The sequence below is a fragment of the Ochotona princeps genome, chromosome 4 (genome assembly GCF_030435755.1).
Source record: "Ochotona princeps isolate mOchPri1 chromosome 4, mOchPri1.hap1, whole genome shotgun sequence".
Lineage (NCBI taxonomy): Eukaryota > Metazoa > Chordata > Mammalia > Lagomorpha > Ochotonidae > Ochotona > Ochotona princeps.
Genome location: NC_080835.1, coordinates 887,923 through 901,310, shown reverse-complemented (window position 1 = coordinate 901,310; position 13,388 = coordinate 887,923). Strand labels below are relative to the sequence as shown.

The following is a 13,388-nucleotide window of genomic DNA, read 5'->3' as shown; positions in this document are numbered from 1 at the left end:
GGGGCCCCGCCTGGCTGTGGGTTTGGGGTTTTCTGAAGCACTCTCACCTGTCCCCCCACTTCTAGAAGAAGCCCCAGCTCTAAGAGGAAGCTGCTGGGCTGTCCAGAGCCACGGCCCCTCCCTGCCCCAACCCCAGGGACCTGGTGAGCATGACACACAAGGGCCCAGCCAGGGTCCTGGCTGAGTGGGGCCCCAGACCAGGTCCACGGGCCCTGTCCTCTCCCACTTGCAGACCCACCCCGAAGAAGCTTCAGGAAACAGCACCATGGTGTCCACGCCACAACCGTGCCGCTCCCCACCCCAAGGATCTCCCACAAACTGAGCAGCCAGTTGCGGCCCTGGGCCGAAGGGCCTGCTTCTGCCCCGTGGACCGGGTGCCGTCACAGCTGCCTTTCCGGCTCCACCCTGTCCCTGAGCTCACTGCCCCCTCTTGCGCATGCTCGGGGGGGGGGCCTCCAGACCCCCTGGCTGTACCACCCACTGTCCCCGGATTCCATGGTCGTTTGAGACAGTCCCTGAGAGGCCGGGTAATCCCTGCTTCCCCATAGCCCAAAAGCCACAAATGGAAGCTGACAGATGTAAGAAGTGACAAGCTTCACATTGTCACCCTGGGCAGCAGGTTGGAATCAGAGTGTCCCCTCCCACCAACCCTGGGACACAGGTTGGCCCCTGTCCGTCCCTCGGTGACCACGCCAGCAGCCTGTGCTCGACTGGGTTCCAGGATCAGGACAGCAAAGCTGGCAGGTAGGGCGTACCCGGGGCTGGGTGTCAGATACTCTCTGTACGTGAAAAGATGGGTGATCCAGCTGGCACTGGGGTGCAGAGGACAGGGCTGGGGCTAGCACACACAGGCCCTGCTCCACTTCCCATCCAGCTCCCTGCTAACACACTGGGGAGCGAAGGAGACGATGACCCATGTGGGGGACCCAGGTTTGTTAGCGCCTGGATCCATACTCATTACCCTGGCATATACTGCTGCTGGTTTGATGGTGGGGTGTAGACGGGTGTGACCTGGTGTCCACACAGTGCTATTCTGATGGTGGGGTGTAGACGGGTGTGACCTGGTGTCCACACAGTGCTGTTCTGATGGTGGGGTGTAGACGGGTGTGACCTGGTATCCACACAGTGCTGGTCTGATGGTGGGGTGTAGACGGGTGTGACCCTACTATTCGGGTCCTTCGTGAGCTTACAAGTCAGAAATCACCACCCCTTTGTGGATCGGGTTCCTGTTGTCTGTGTTCTTCAGGGAGACACAGAGAGTTGAGCAAGTGAGAATGACCCAGAAGTGGATTGTCCACCTGCTCACTAACCCTACTCCCCAGCAGCCAGCCCTCCACGTTGCCCACCCCTCGCGACACAAGAGCAGCAGGTAGTCACGGATCTGAATGGTGCAATGGGAGGCTGCAGCCAGTGTCCCCCACAATGGCAACTTTTGGGGACCCGTGCAGGTGAGCCAGAGAGAACAGACTGAATGAATTGCCGGGACTCAGGTCTCCCAGGGTGGAGTGCTGGGGGTCTGTCTTTTGTTTTAAACCATGAATTCCTAGTGTCTTTCTACATTAATTTTTTTAAGATTTGTTTTTATTGGAAAGGCAGATCCGATTTACAGATTTACTTCCCCATGGCCACAACAGCTGGAGCAGAGGCAACCTCTAATCCGAGCTTCTTCTGGGTCTGCCATGTGGATGCCCAACACGTTGGGTCCTCCTCTAGAGCTTCCCAGGCCACAAACCGGGAGCTGGGTGGGAAATGGGGCAGCCAGGACACAAACTGGAGCTTGCAAGGTGAGGATTTAGCCACGGAGCCATCGTGCTGGGCCCTTTACCTTAATTTTTAAAAGGCACCAATTGTTCAACCTCGTATGAAGTAAAGCGTGTGGCACAAGTGGGGTTTGGAAACCAAGCTCCACTCTGGTTAGGGTCAGGGAGCAGCCAGGAGCGTCCATCACTGGCCACACCCACAGCCTCGTCAGCGCCTGGACAAAGTGTCTGCTCTCAGCACCCCCACTTCCAGGTGTGGTCCCTGGTTCAAGAGGCTACGATGAGGGAGGGAGTCACATTCCTCCGAGGAGTGGCCTGATGTGTGCCTGGAGGCTTTTGGAGCACAGATCAGCCAGGGCCCGAACTGTATGGTGGGCGGGCACAGGTCCCCTGCACAGACGTGCAAAGCCCAGACCACCGGGCTGCAGGTGAGAGTGCTTGAGGGCCGCTGGGAGCAGGTGCTGGGGGTGGGCTGCCAGGCCAAGCCGCTGGAGTGCCTGCCCTCCCACGTCGGCAGGCCTGGCTCCCGTGTGCTCTGCCATCCTGGGATGTAGCAACTGATGTGATCGCTGTGGGAAAGCCACTGGGGTGGCAGGCTCCTGCGTCCAGCCTGGCTCAGCCTGGCTCAGGCCTGACTGCTGCGGATACTAGGCAGCGAACCAGTAGGTGAAAGGGACAACTATTTCTCACTCGTTCGCTTCTACCTTTCCAAATGAAGAACAAACTGGCTTTAGAAACAGACTGTATGTTGAATGTTACCATATTTTGAAGACAGAAATCCAAGACTAAACGGGCTGAATCTACGGCATAGCAAGTAAGGCCTCCACCTGCAACGCCAACAGGTTAATTCCCAGGCGTTTCAGCTCCCACCCAGCTTCCCACTAACGGCCTGGGGAAGGGACAGAGCAAGGTCCAAGTCCTTGGGACCCTGCACCCACGTGGGAGACCCAGGCGACACTCACGGCTTCTGCCTAACCCTGCTCTAATCATTGTGGCCATTTAGGGAGTGAACCAGCGGATGGAAGGTCTTTCTGTCTTTCTTGTTTTGACTTTCAAATTTAAATAAATAAATAAATAAAAAGAGGTTACACCAAAGCCTTCCACTTTATTTTTTTTTTAAAGATTTATTCATTTTATTACAGTCAGATATACAGAGGAGGAGAGACAGAGAGGAAGATCTTCCATCCGATGATTCACTCCCCAAGTGAGCCGCAACGGGCCGATGTGCACCGATCCGAAGCCGGGAACCTGGAACCTCTTCCGGGTCTCCCCCATGCTGGTGCAGTGTCCCAATGCACTGGGCTGTCCTCAACTGCTTTCCCAGGCCACAAGCAGGGAGCTGGATGGGAAGTGGCGCTGCCGGGATTAGAACCGGCGCCCATATGGGATCCCGGGGCTTTCAAGGCGAGGACTTTAGCCGCTAGGCCACGCCGCCGGGCCCCAAAGCCTTCCACTTTATATGAAAATGGACTCAGTTGGCGTCTTGGACGTAGGCGTCAGATGGGAAGCCAGGGCAGCTGCTTGGCAACATGGAGGGCAGGTGGTCGTCTGCTCGCCTCCCAAAAGGGCCTGTCCTGGGCGCTTCTGGAATGAGTGTGGAAAGGCAAGACAGACCCCAGGAAGCCCACACATCTGTGAGGGGCTACCATCTAGGCTGCAGACGGGCGAGCGGCCCCCAGCCACCGTGAAGAACAGGCAGAGGATGGGGGGATGTCCCCCCATCAGGGGGACAGGTGGCTGGCAAGCTCCCCACTCCCCTCAGCATCCCAGGCACCAGAGAGACGTGGGCAGAGGCCACATGGATGTCACCGTGCAATGGCTGCACCGGGTACCCTGGGGTGTCCATGTGTGGACATGGTGGCAGCAGTGATGGCTTCTGGTCACGCAGCCACCTGCCTGTGCCCGTAGCTCAGCCCACGCACAGACCTGCACCTTGCAGGGGCTCATGCAGGTCCTAGGCTGAGATCTGTCACTGGTCAAGGAGGTGACACCACAGCCCGTGGCACAGCACAGGCGCAAACGTGGGAGCACCACGAGGAACGGGTGGCGTGAGAGTTCCCGCACGTGGGCTGTACTGAACTGCTCTTCAGAGAGGCCAAGAGTAGGTGAGACTGCAGGCGGCTGGGCGACGCGGCAGGAGTGCTTCTGTGCCTCTCTGGCGTGGACACTGTGACAACCCAATTCTGCGAGTGCAGCAGCAGGCCCCACCCAGCGTGCCATACCGTTCCTGGCTCAGTGAGCTGTGGCAGTCAAGCTGAGACCTCCTGGCAGCTCCCGTGTCTGCACCCCCGGAGGTGGGCTGTTGAGGGGCGCACCATGCCCTGGGAGCACAGGAACCATGCTGCTGACATGGTTATCTAGCGGCAGGAGCCTGTGCGGGGGGGCCGTGCGGACACTGTTGGCCGGGAGCTGTGCTTCCCCTTGGGGCCCCAACACCCTGAATTTCCTTCCTACGCCGGCCCTGATGGGCCTCCCACACGGGGCAGGGCTGTGCCAGCAGCGCCTCTCGGGATGTACCCCAGGAGGCTCGGGGGCGCAGCAGACCCCAGCCCTTGGGGGAGGGCAGGCAGCTCTTGCTCGTTCTCCCAGCATGCCCATTGCCAGGCAAGGCCCACAAAGCCTGCCTGCTTCCAGCCGGACAGGAGTCCCCAGGGAGGGGGCGACTCCCCTCAGTGCACTAACTGGAGCGACTTGGAGTCAAGGACCCGGACTCCCTCCACCTGACCTGGGGCAGGTCCCAGGACCCCCTGGAGCCACCCTCTGCCACCTCCCACACACCCAGGCCTTGGGCTCTGCCTGAACAGAAACGCAGCCCCTGGTGCCCGCTGGGGCGTGGCTCTGGAGGGCAGAGCCCCCTTTGAGAGGCCCCTGCTTGAGAGTAGCCCCACAGCCTGGCTGGCGGATTCCACTTTCGTGCTGGAGCAGCCCTACCAGCCCCCAGCACTGCATGCACACAGAGTGCAGCCTCTGGTGGCCCCGGGCTGCTGACTCCAGACCAGGCCAGAAATAATTGGGGGATGGACAGAAGGACATGGTCCCTGGACACCCCACCCCAGGCTGGGCCCTCCCTGGGGGTCAGGGCGATGGCCCTGGGGTCCACCCACTCGGTATTCATTAATTCCCCGTGAAGATGGTTCTGTGTCCTTTGTCCCACACATACATGTTCGTGTGGTCCTGTGCAGTCTCTGGTTCTCTGTGAGCCTGGCTTGGCTTGCGGGGAGCAGATGGAAGCCGCCTCTGGGCGTGGGCCTCTGTTTGAGCAAATGGGGCCATGGCCAGGTTCTGGTGGCCAGGGCTGAAGCTCAGCACTGTGGCCGTCGGGGACCCTTCGCCCTGCCGATGTGGCTCCTGGAAACTGTCAGGTGGCTTTGCACGCGCTTCCACCCCTTGCCCAGCTGTCTGGGAGAGATGCCTGGCGCAGCCGCCCAGCTGGCGAGTTTTCCGTGGGCAGGTCAAGGTGCTCTGGATTTAACCTAGTTAACATCAGGGAGCTCGGAATTTCATTTCTTCCTGTATCCACTTTCCCATTTTGTGTTTAAGGAACTAATCTGTCTTATCTTCTAGAGCCTTCTAGATAATTCTTGGCCACAGAATTTTCTGGACAGGGTTTTATGCCCCTGGATCCATCACTATTAAGTTTGTGAAGTGGATCATCCGGGCGGCCCTCGCTGTCCGTATGGATACACGTTTATCAGCTTCACTGGCCTCTGCAGAACGGGGCCTGGGCCTGGCCCTCCCGGGACGGGCCTGTTCTCTGCCACAGGCTTTGCGACTTATCTTTACAAGCCTGCTCTCTGCTTTCCCGGGGCCTCGCCGGCTGGCTCCCTAAGACTTTGATCCTCACTTAAGGCTGGACATGTTTGCTCCGTGTGCTTCCCAAGAGCTTACTCAGCAAGAGGCTTCGCCATGTCACTGTCTTGCTCAATTCCAGCCGGAGTTCGATTCAAATCAGCTTCCTGCTTTGACCTGGGGCGATTCGAGCTGTTTCATTTTCCAAACTCTCGGGGATTTCCCAGGCTCCCCCACCTGTTTGTAACTTACGGATTCAAGAGACAGGGCAGCAGCGATCTGCAGAGAGTCCGTCTGGCTCATCCACTGCCCAGGGCCAGGGAGCCTGGGATGGTATGAGGCCCGCCCTGGGCAGCGGCCTGACTCCCTGGGCCTGTAGCAGAGGCTGGCAGCAAGCAGGACTCAGGAGCTGGAAGTGGGACCCGGGTGTGGGCTAGCCACCCAGCAGCCCTAGCATGTCCCCTGCATGGCTTTTTGGGGATCAATTCCTATTCGTTTGGAAAGCAGAGTTACCCAGAGAGGGCACAGAGAGGGAGGGAGGGGTCTTCATCTCCTGGGAAGAGCCAGGCACGGTCACGGCTGCCGTATGTCCCTCCTCAAGGCTGCCCGTCCCTGGCCAGTCCACCTCCCCATGGGCTCCAGCCAGGCACAGCCAGGCTCCTTGTCGGGGATGGCAAGGTGAAGTGATCTTTTGATGGTGCCTTTGAGAACCCCGTGTGGGGAAGAGTGTCCCTTGGGTGGTGTAGCTGGTTTTGAGACAGCCTCGGCTTTGTAGCACCGGGGTTTTGAAGATCCTTAGAGCTCATTTGTGGTCAGTGTCTGCACTGGGAGGCAGCGTGAGGCACCAGGAGGGGCCCCGAGCCCTGGGCTGCTTGGGTCCCCACTTCAGACAGAACCAGGGCCCAGGGGGCGCATTCCCGTGACAGCTTGTCCATGGCCTCAGCCTGTCGAGGCCTTGACATGCGTAGGCTGTGCTTTGCAGCACTGGGGAGGGAGGGTGCTGAAGGCCATCCCAGACAAGAGGCCCGTGACTGGTGAGCCCAGGGCCTGGCCCCGCCCTGTGTCTGAGGGACAGGCCAGCCAGGTCTCCCTTCCTGTCTCCCCACCCCACCTCCCCTCCAGTTCCTATCACAGAGCCTCGCGGGTCTCCATCCTTCGTGTTAGGAAGGGCCAGGGCCACACGCGGCTCGAACAGGGCGGTGGGATGACTGACAGGTGGCACTCCCTTCCCTGCAGGCTACGGGAACACCACCGGGCCGCCGTCAGGGTCATTCGACGCATGCAGTACTTTGTGGCCAAGAAGAAGTTCCAGGTGAGTCTGCCGAGCCAGCTTGCCCTCCCAGCCTCTCTCTAGCTCTTGAGGGGAGGCCATCGCGGAGGCAGGCCTAAGTCCTCACTCCTCCTCTGGTGGACGCCCCTGTGAGATCACAGCCAGGCCCCGCGAAGTGCTTCTGCCCAGTGACCTCGGGACAGAACCACCAGGCTGGCCCCCAGCCCATGGACTCAGGACAACAGAGGGCATGTCGGCCTGCCACATGGGTGGCAGAGGCCCCTTGGCTGGGTGGCGGCTCAGCTCCTCCTACATGGAAACAGCAAGACCAGGTCCACAGTGGCAGGGCTGCGGGCAGGTCGGCACTTGCTCTGGGTGTAGATGGCGCCAAGAAGCACATTGGACAGAGGCCCAGTACAGCGGGGAACCTGGGGGGACTGGATCTGAGTCCCTCGGAACAGGCTTGATGGCACCCCAACTCCACATCCAGGCTACCCCACAACTGCTGTGGGAACCAGAACGTGGGGCCTTCTTGCTGCCCTCGGCAGCGTCCCCCACCATGTGCCAGGACAGCCTCCCACTGAAGGAAGGGCTGGCTCACACAGCTAGCCAGCTATGAGCTACCTACCAGGGGCTCACATGACTCAATTGGGTAGGTGGCACCCATGGCTCAGGCAGGGCCCGGAACATCTCACTGCAAGAACAGCATGGGCTGCTGGTCCCAGCTGGCCAGGAGGCCATGGGAAGAGCCAGGGCTCAAGAATGCCCTGGGGCCTCTCCATCCGCCATGCTCCCGCCTGGTGCTAGGGAAGGGGCAGGGGTTGGAAGGGACTTCAGGCAACCTCAGGGGGCTCAGGTCAGCTCAGGGATGACCCTGGGAGTAATGACAACAAGGCCTCCAATGGCCCCTGGAGGGTGCCAAAGGTCACAGGGCGTCAACCGGGGTGGGGACAGGGGCCACTGGGCTGCAGATCCCCAGCAGGGCACAACCCAGGCTCCACCAGGACTGGCTAGACAGTTAAACATGGACAGTGTCTGGGGTCACCCTGCAGAGCCCCTGGCATCATCCTGGGGGTGGAGGTGGGGCCAGCTGAGAGTCCCCAGGTCCCTCTAGGCCTCAGGATGCAGGAACCTTCCAGAAGCCAACCAAACAGCCCCAGCTCCTTGCTCTCTGCTTCCTGGGACCTGGTCCTCCAAGAGCCCAGACTAGCCTGGCAACAGACACTGGGCTGGGAGGCTTAGGCTGCAATCATTTGGGGTGGGAAAGGGCTTGGGCAGTGGGGGCAGCCTCTGCCTGTGCCCAGCCCTCAGGCTGCTTCCTTTCTGCCCACTCTAGTCTCCCCCACCTCACCCCGCTTGCCCCAGGGACTGTGGACCTGACCAGGTCCCCTGCTGCCTTGCTGGCCACCCCTCCATCTGGCCTTTCAAGCTGGCCTTGAACTCCCGCCTCCAGCAGTGATCAGTCTGGATGGCCAGCATTATCTCAGTTCCTCTCAGGCTCCTGCTGCTACTGGAACCCCAGCCCTAGGGCCGCAAGAACAGATGCAGAACAGGTTGGGCACTGGGGGTCACAAGGCTGCCCCAGGGGGCTTAGGGGCTAGAGTGAGGGCCTGCCCTACCCTGCTCCTTGGAGGTGGATGTGTTTCACTTGGGGTTCCGTTGGTGTCTGCTGAGGGGGGCCAGGAGTAGGGTCCCTGTGTCACAGCAGGGAGCTGGGAGATGAGCAGGGCCTACTCTAGGGGTGTGGTGCCCAGGGCCTAAGGCAGGGCCTGCTTTGGGGTGCTGGGGCTGCAGGGCCTGCTCTGGGGGTGTGGTACCTGGGGCCTGAGGCAGGGCCTGCTCTGGGGGTGTGGTACCTGGGGCCTGAGGCAGGGCCTGCTCTGGGGGTGTGGTACCTGGGGCCTGAGGCAGGGCCTGCTCTGGGGGTGCTGGGGCCTGAGGCTTTGTCTGCTCTGGGGATGTGGTGCCGGGGCCTGAGGCAGGGCCTGCTCTGGGGGTGCTGGGGCCTGAGGCTTTGTCTGCTCTGGGGATGTGGTGCCGGGGCCTGAGGCAGGGCATCCTCTGGAAACTAGAGTGACAACATCTCAGGTTGGGGTGGGCTCCCAGGGAGAGGGGGTCTCGGCCCTGGTGTCTGGGCTTTGTTCCCCTCTTGTCCCTCTGGCTTGCCTGCGGCCTCCAGCCTCTCTAACCCTGCCTGCCCTCCTGGCTGTAGACTCATGCCTGGGGCCAGCCCCGGGCAGTGCTCCCCGTGTGGCCGACGCCACCAGACACCCTGCCTCCTTTGTTGTGGTCTCTGGGGCTGGCACCTGAACCCCATCTGTGGGTTCGGAGCTGGCACCAAGCCTGAGTACCTGGCCCCGCCCCCCCAGCCCCAGGCCTGCACTGGCCTGCCTGCCCCTGGCCTGAGCCCTCCAGCGCACAGGTTCTAATGACCTCTCTGGCCACAGCAAGCACGGAAGCCTTACGACGTGCGAGATGTCATCGAGCAGTACTCCCAGGGCCACCTCAACCTCATGGTGCGCATCAAAGAGCTGCAGAGAAGGTGGGCTGGGGCAGGGGCCACCGGGCATGGGGAGGGAACTCACTGAGCCCCAGTCCCTGACCCTCAGAGGAAGCTCTGCCCTTTGCCCCCACCGGGTCTGACAGCATAGAGAGGTGGAGCACAGGGACCCCCACAGTGGAAAGCAGCTGCTCCCCTGTCTCCAGCCTCAGTCCCCATGGGGCCCTGCCCACCCTGGCCAGGAGCCGAAAGCCCTAGACTATTCATACCTCCAGACTTCCAGCCTCAGTACTGCCCTCAGGCCCACCCAGGCCCACCCAGGCCCACAGTGGCTGGTCCTGGGGTGGGCTCAGGTTGCCCCCCAGGGCTCAAGGGCACTGGCAGGCCTTAGGGTGACTGGGGGGCTGCCAGACTGCAGCAAGCCTGGCATCTACAGGGCCCCGGTCACCACGAGCTGTTCTCCACCTCCTCCCCACCCAGGCTGGACCAGTCCATCGGGAAGCCGGCCCTGTTTGTCCCCCTCTCAGGTGAGTGTCTGGGCCCGTGCCTGTGAGGGGGTCCACCTCTCCCCGCTGGGAGCCCAGCCACAGGGGGGACCCCACATCAAGCAAAGTGGTTTGGGGATACTGAGCACCCCTGGGTCCCTTTAAACACCCAACTTGTGGGGGGCTGTGAGGGGAGGGGCCTCACGGGGCACAGCTCCAGCTGCAAGAAGCAGAGTACCCAGTGGCCGACATGGCAGCTTGCCAGGACCCAGGGCTGACTCGTGCCAAGGAGGGACAGGGCCACACCTCCTCCTGAGGTTCAAGTTCAGCCAGAGGCCGGAACTCAGAGCCCAGGACCCCTGTGTCCACCCTCCCACGCCTGGCCACAGGGGCGTCTGCAAAATGTCCTTCCTGGGTCAGCATTTTTCATTTAGTGAGAGGAGGGGGAGGGGAGGGAGACTTCCTGCCCACTGGTTCACCCCCCAAGTGCTCAGAGCAGCCAGGACTGAGCTGGGGCCAGGCCCGGCACTGGGGCCCAGCCAGGTCTCCCCGACACCGTGTGGGGCCCTGGAACCTGCTGCTTCCCACCAACAGCCCCAGCACCTGGTCTGCGTTGGCAGGACGCTGGGGTCAGGCACTGAAGCCAGGCCCCCAGCCTGACTCTCAGGGCTCCTGGCCAGCCCCCCCACCCCAGGCTCAGGCAGGGCCCCCACTGATTCTCGGCTCCTCCCGCAGAAAAAAGCAAGGACCGGGGCAGCAACTCGGTGGGTGCGCGTCTGCACCGGGTGGAGGACAAGGTAGGCCCATGCGCATGACGGCTGTCCGGGGTCTGCTCCCACTGCCACCCACGGTGCCTGCCATTCCCTCACTGGCATGGCGTGGAGGGCTTGCGGCGTCCACAGGGCGGCCCGGCCTGCATATGTGCCAGGAGCCAGAGGCCTTCCCACTGGGCCTTGCCTCGACGCTGGCGAGGGCGGCTGGGACCTCCACACAAGCCCCACTTGGGGTTGGCCCTGTGGCTCCCCCAGCGCAGGAGTAGCCAGGGCCAGTATCAGGCTCCTGGGGCAAGGACCAGCTCAGCTGCCACAGGCGGCTGCCTCACCACGTCCTGCTCAGCGCTGGGAGCTCTTCTACCACTCCCTGATCTGGCTGCCAGGGCCCTGGGCCACATGGGCGGGCCACCCCTTAGGAGCTTTCTCAGGTGGCCCAGTGGGACCAGGCCATGGGACCTTCACTGGCCCTGGGAGCCCACATGGTTTAGGGTGGCTGTTATCTCACTGAGCAACTCGCCCGGCCCCAGGACTTTATCTGAAAGTAACCAAGAAGCTAAAAATAGCGGGATTTGGGCCTGGCAGGGCGCGCGTCTGCGGCTCTGTCTCCCCGGCAACGCTGGGCTCTGGCCCACGTCCACCCCGGCTCCAGCTGGGCAGGAGAGCCAGAGCACGGCCCAGCGCAGGCTCTGGGGCACCAGGTGGCTTCCCCCTCATGGGCCCACACTCTGCCCCAAGGTAGGGAGAGCCAGGCCTTAGCAGAACATCACTCACAACCCAGGCCCGAACCCCCAGGGGCCTGGCCACCCCGCATCCACACTGGCCTTCACCAGGCGCCCAGCCAGGGCAAGCTGGGGGTCTGTGTGGCAGGTAGGAGCGTGGACCTCAGAGGTGCCAAGGGTTAGGCTCACGACCCCCATACTCTCCTGCACAGCAGGGAGCCACAGTGTGGGGAAGCTGGGCACTGATCCACCCTTCGCCCGGGGCCCCTCACCAGCTGCCCAGCCCACCCCTGGCAGAATCTACAGGGGCCTGCCCTGCAGCCCTCAGCCAGGTGCCCCTTGTTTCCAGAGAAGCCCCAGTCCCTGCCTGGGCACATGCTGACCCAGCCTCTCTGTGGCCACGCACAATGCAATCCTGTGTCCTTCAGGAGTGGCAGTGGGTGAAGGGAGGCCCCCTTCCCAGGCCTGAGTCACAGGTGTCTCCCATGAGCTGGGGGGGGGGGGTTCTAAGGACAAGGACACAGTGCTGGGCTGACCAAGGCCAGGGTGGTGGGCTGAGGGGGGCCAACATCGTCCTTGGGGTGCAATCGCAAGTCTGCGTGTCATCAGATTCAAGGACAAAGGGACATGTTTCGGAATCCCCTGGTCCCCAGGAACAAAGCTCTGCAGGCTGGGGCCCGTAGCGGGTCCAGGTTGGGGGAGGGGACCCTCGGCAGCTCCCCTCAGCAGCAGGATCCCAGGGGTCCTCCAAGGTGGGAGTAGCACTCACAATTCCCACCAAGTCTCAGATCCCCTGAGGGGTCTGACCTGGCCCCAAACTCCAGGTTATCACAGGGCCAGCAGGGGTGTGCTGCCCAGGGAGCTCAGCTGATGGCAGCCTGCCCAGTCCTGCCCCTGCCCCTTTGCACTGGCCCTTGGGGACAGACCCTGGGAAAGGGCCTGGCCAGCCCGACCATGCCTGTTATCAGGGCGGCCATCGGGACCATAAACAACCAAGCGCAATCCTGTTGGCCTCGGGCGGGCAGTCAGGCACAGGAAATCCAGCAGCCACCGGCCTTCAGTGCTGATGCCAGCTGCCCGGCGGGGCCCAGCCAGGCCGGGCCACCCCCACCCCAGCTGCCTTCTCAGTCCAGGGAGAACCCAGGCCGGTCACTCAGGGCAGGGCTTGGGAGCACCCACCTCGAGGCCACAGTCTCCCAGCTCATGTCCAACAGGGCAGCCCCGCTGCCAGGGACAGCCCTTCCTGGAGGCAGGGGCTCAGGCATGGGTCCCTATCCCAGAGGCCCCAGGCTCAATCCCCCTGGCATCTTGCACTGGCTTTGCCAGCCTCCCCCTGCCACCTGCAGGCCTGCACCCAGTCCTCCGTGCTCAAGCCCCACCTCCAAGCCCCACCAGGCTCGGCTCCTGCAGAACCCACAAAGGGAGACCAGCTGTGGCAAAGCCCAGTGAGTGGGCTAGGCACCCATGCCCCCCGTCCCACCCCAGCAGATGCTCCCAGTTCGGGCCCAGGACCTGCCGTGCACGGCCGGGGGACTTGCTCTGTTTTTTGCTGGAAATGTTTCTGCCCAAGAGCAGATACGGAGCCCGGGCTTCCCTGCTCAGGCCAGGGGCTGTGGTGTGAGAGGGAGCCCTCCACCTGCCACTGCCGCCTGCTGCCCCATCCTGGTGTCCTGGGGGAGTACGTTCCAGCCCCAGGAAGCTCACTACTGTGTGGTCCTCTCCTGGAAGGAGACCCCTGTGCACAGAGACCGCTCTCCATCCCTGCTACCCACCGGGCAACCCTTGCCAAAGCCCCTCTGGCTGGCTGCCCTCAGACCCCTCCAACCCATACCCCCGTGTGCACAGGTCATCTGTTCCTGGCTGCTGAGCGTGCATGTTGCTGCTGCACCCCTCCTCAGTCCCGGGGTGCTGCTGTTCACATGGCACCCTTCCCCTGGGCGTGGCCCAGCTGCCCTCCTCAGCCGTGGGCACTGCTGTCGGCATGGCACCCTCCCTGCCTGGGCACTGGCATTATGTAGGCAGCTGCAGCGATCTGCTGCCGCGTGCTCTGTGCACCGTGGAGCCATCCCGGCCGGGGCTTGCCACCTGGCTT

The 13,388-nt window shown here is 62.4% G+C and overlaps 1 protein-coding gene across 4 annotated transcripts in view; it reads left to right on the top strand.

Moving 5' to 3' along the window:
• Positions 1–13,388, top strand: part of KCNQ1 (potassium voltage-gated channel subfamily Q member 1) — a 190,694-nt gene that overhangs the window by 149,663 nt on the left and 27,643 nt on the right. For 3 of the 4 annotated variants that reach the window (XM_058662661.1, XM_058662660.1, XM_004599258.2), the window contains 4 exons: positions 6,786–6,861; positions 9,267–9,361; positions 9,800–9,846; positions 10,540–10,601. In XM_058662661.1, coding sequence (XP_058518644.1) covers positions 6,786–6,861; positions 9,267–9,361; positions 9,800–9,846; positions 10,540–10,601 — 280 coding nt within the window. The remainder of the gene's footprint in view (positions 1–6,785; positions 6,862–9,266; positions 9,362–9,799; positions 9,847–10,539; positions 10,602–13,388) is intronic. The other variant, XM_058662659.1, reaches the window with a different exon arrangement.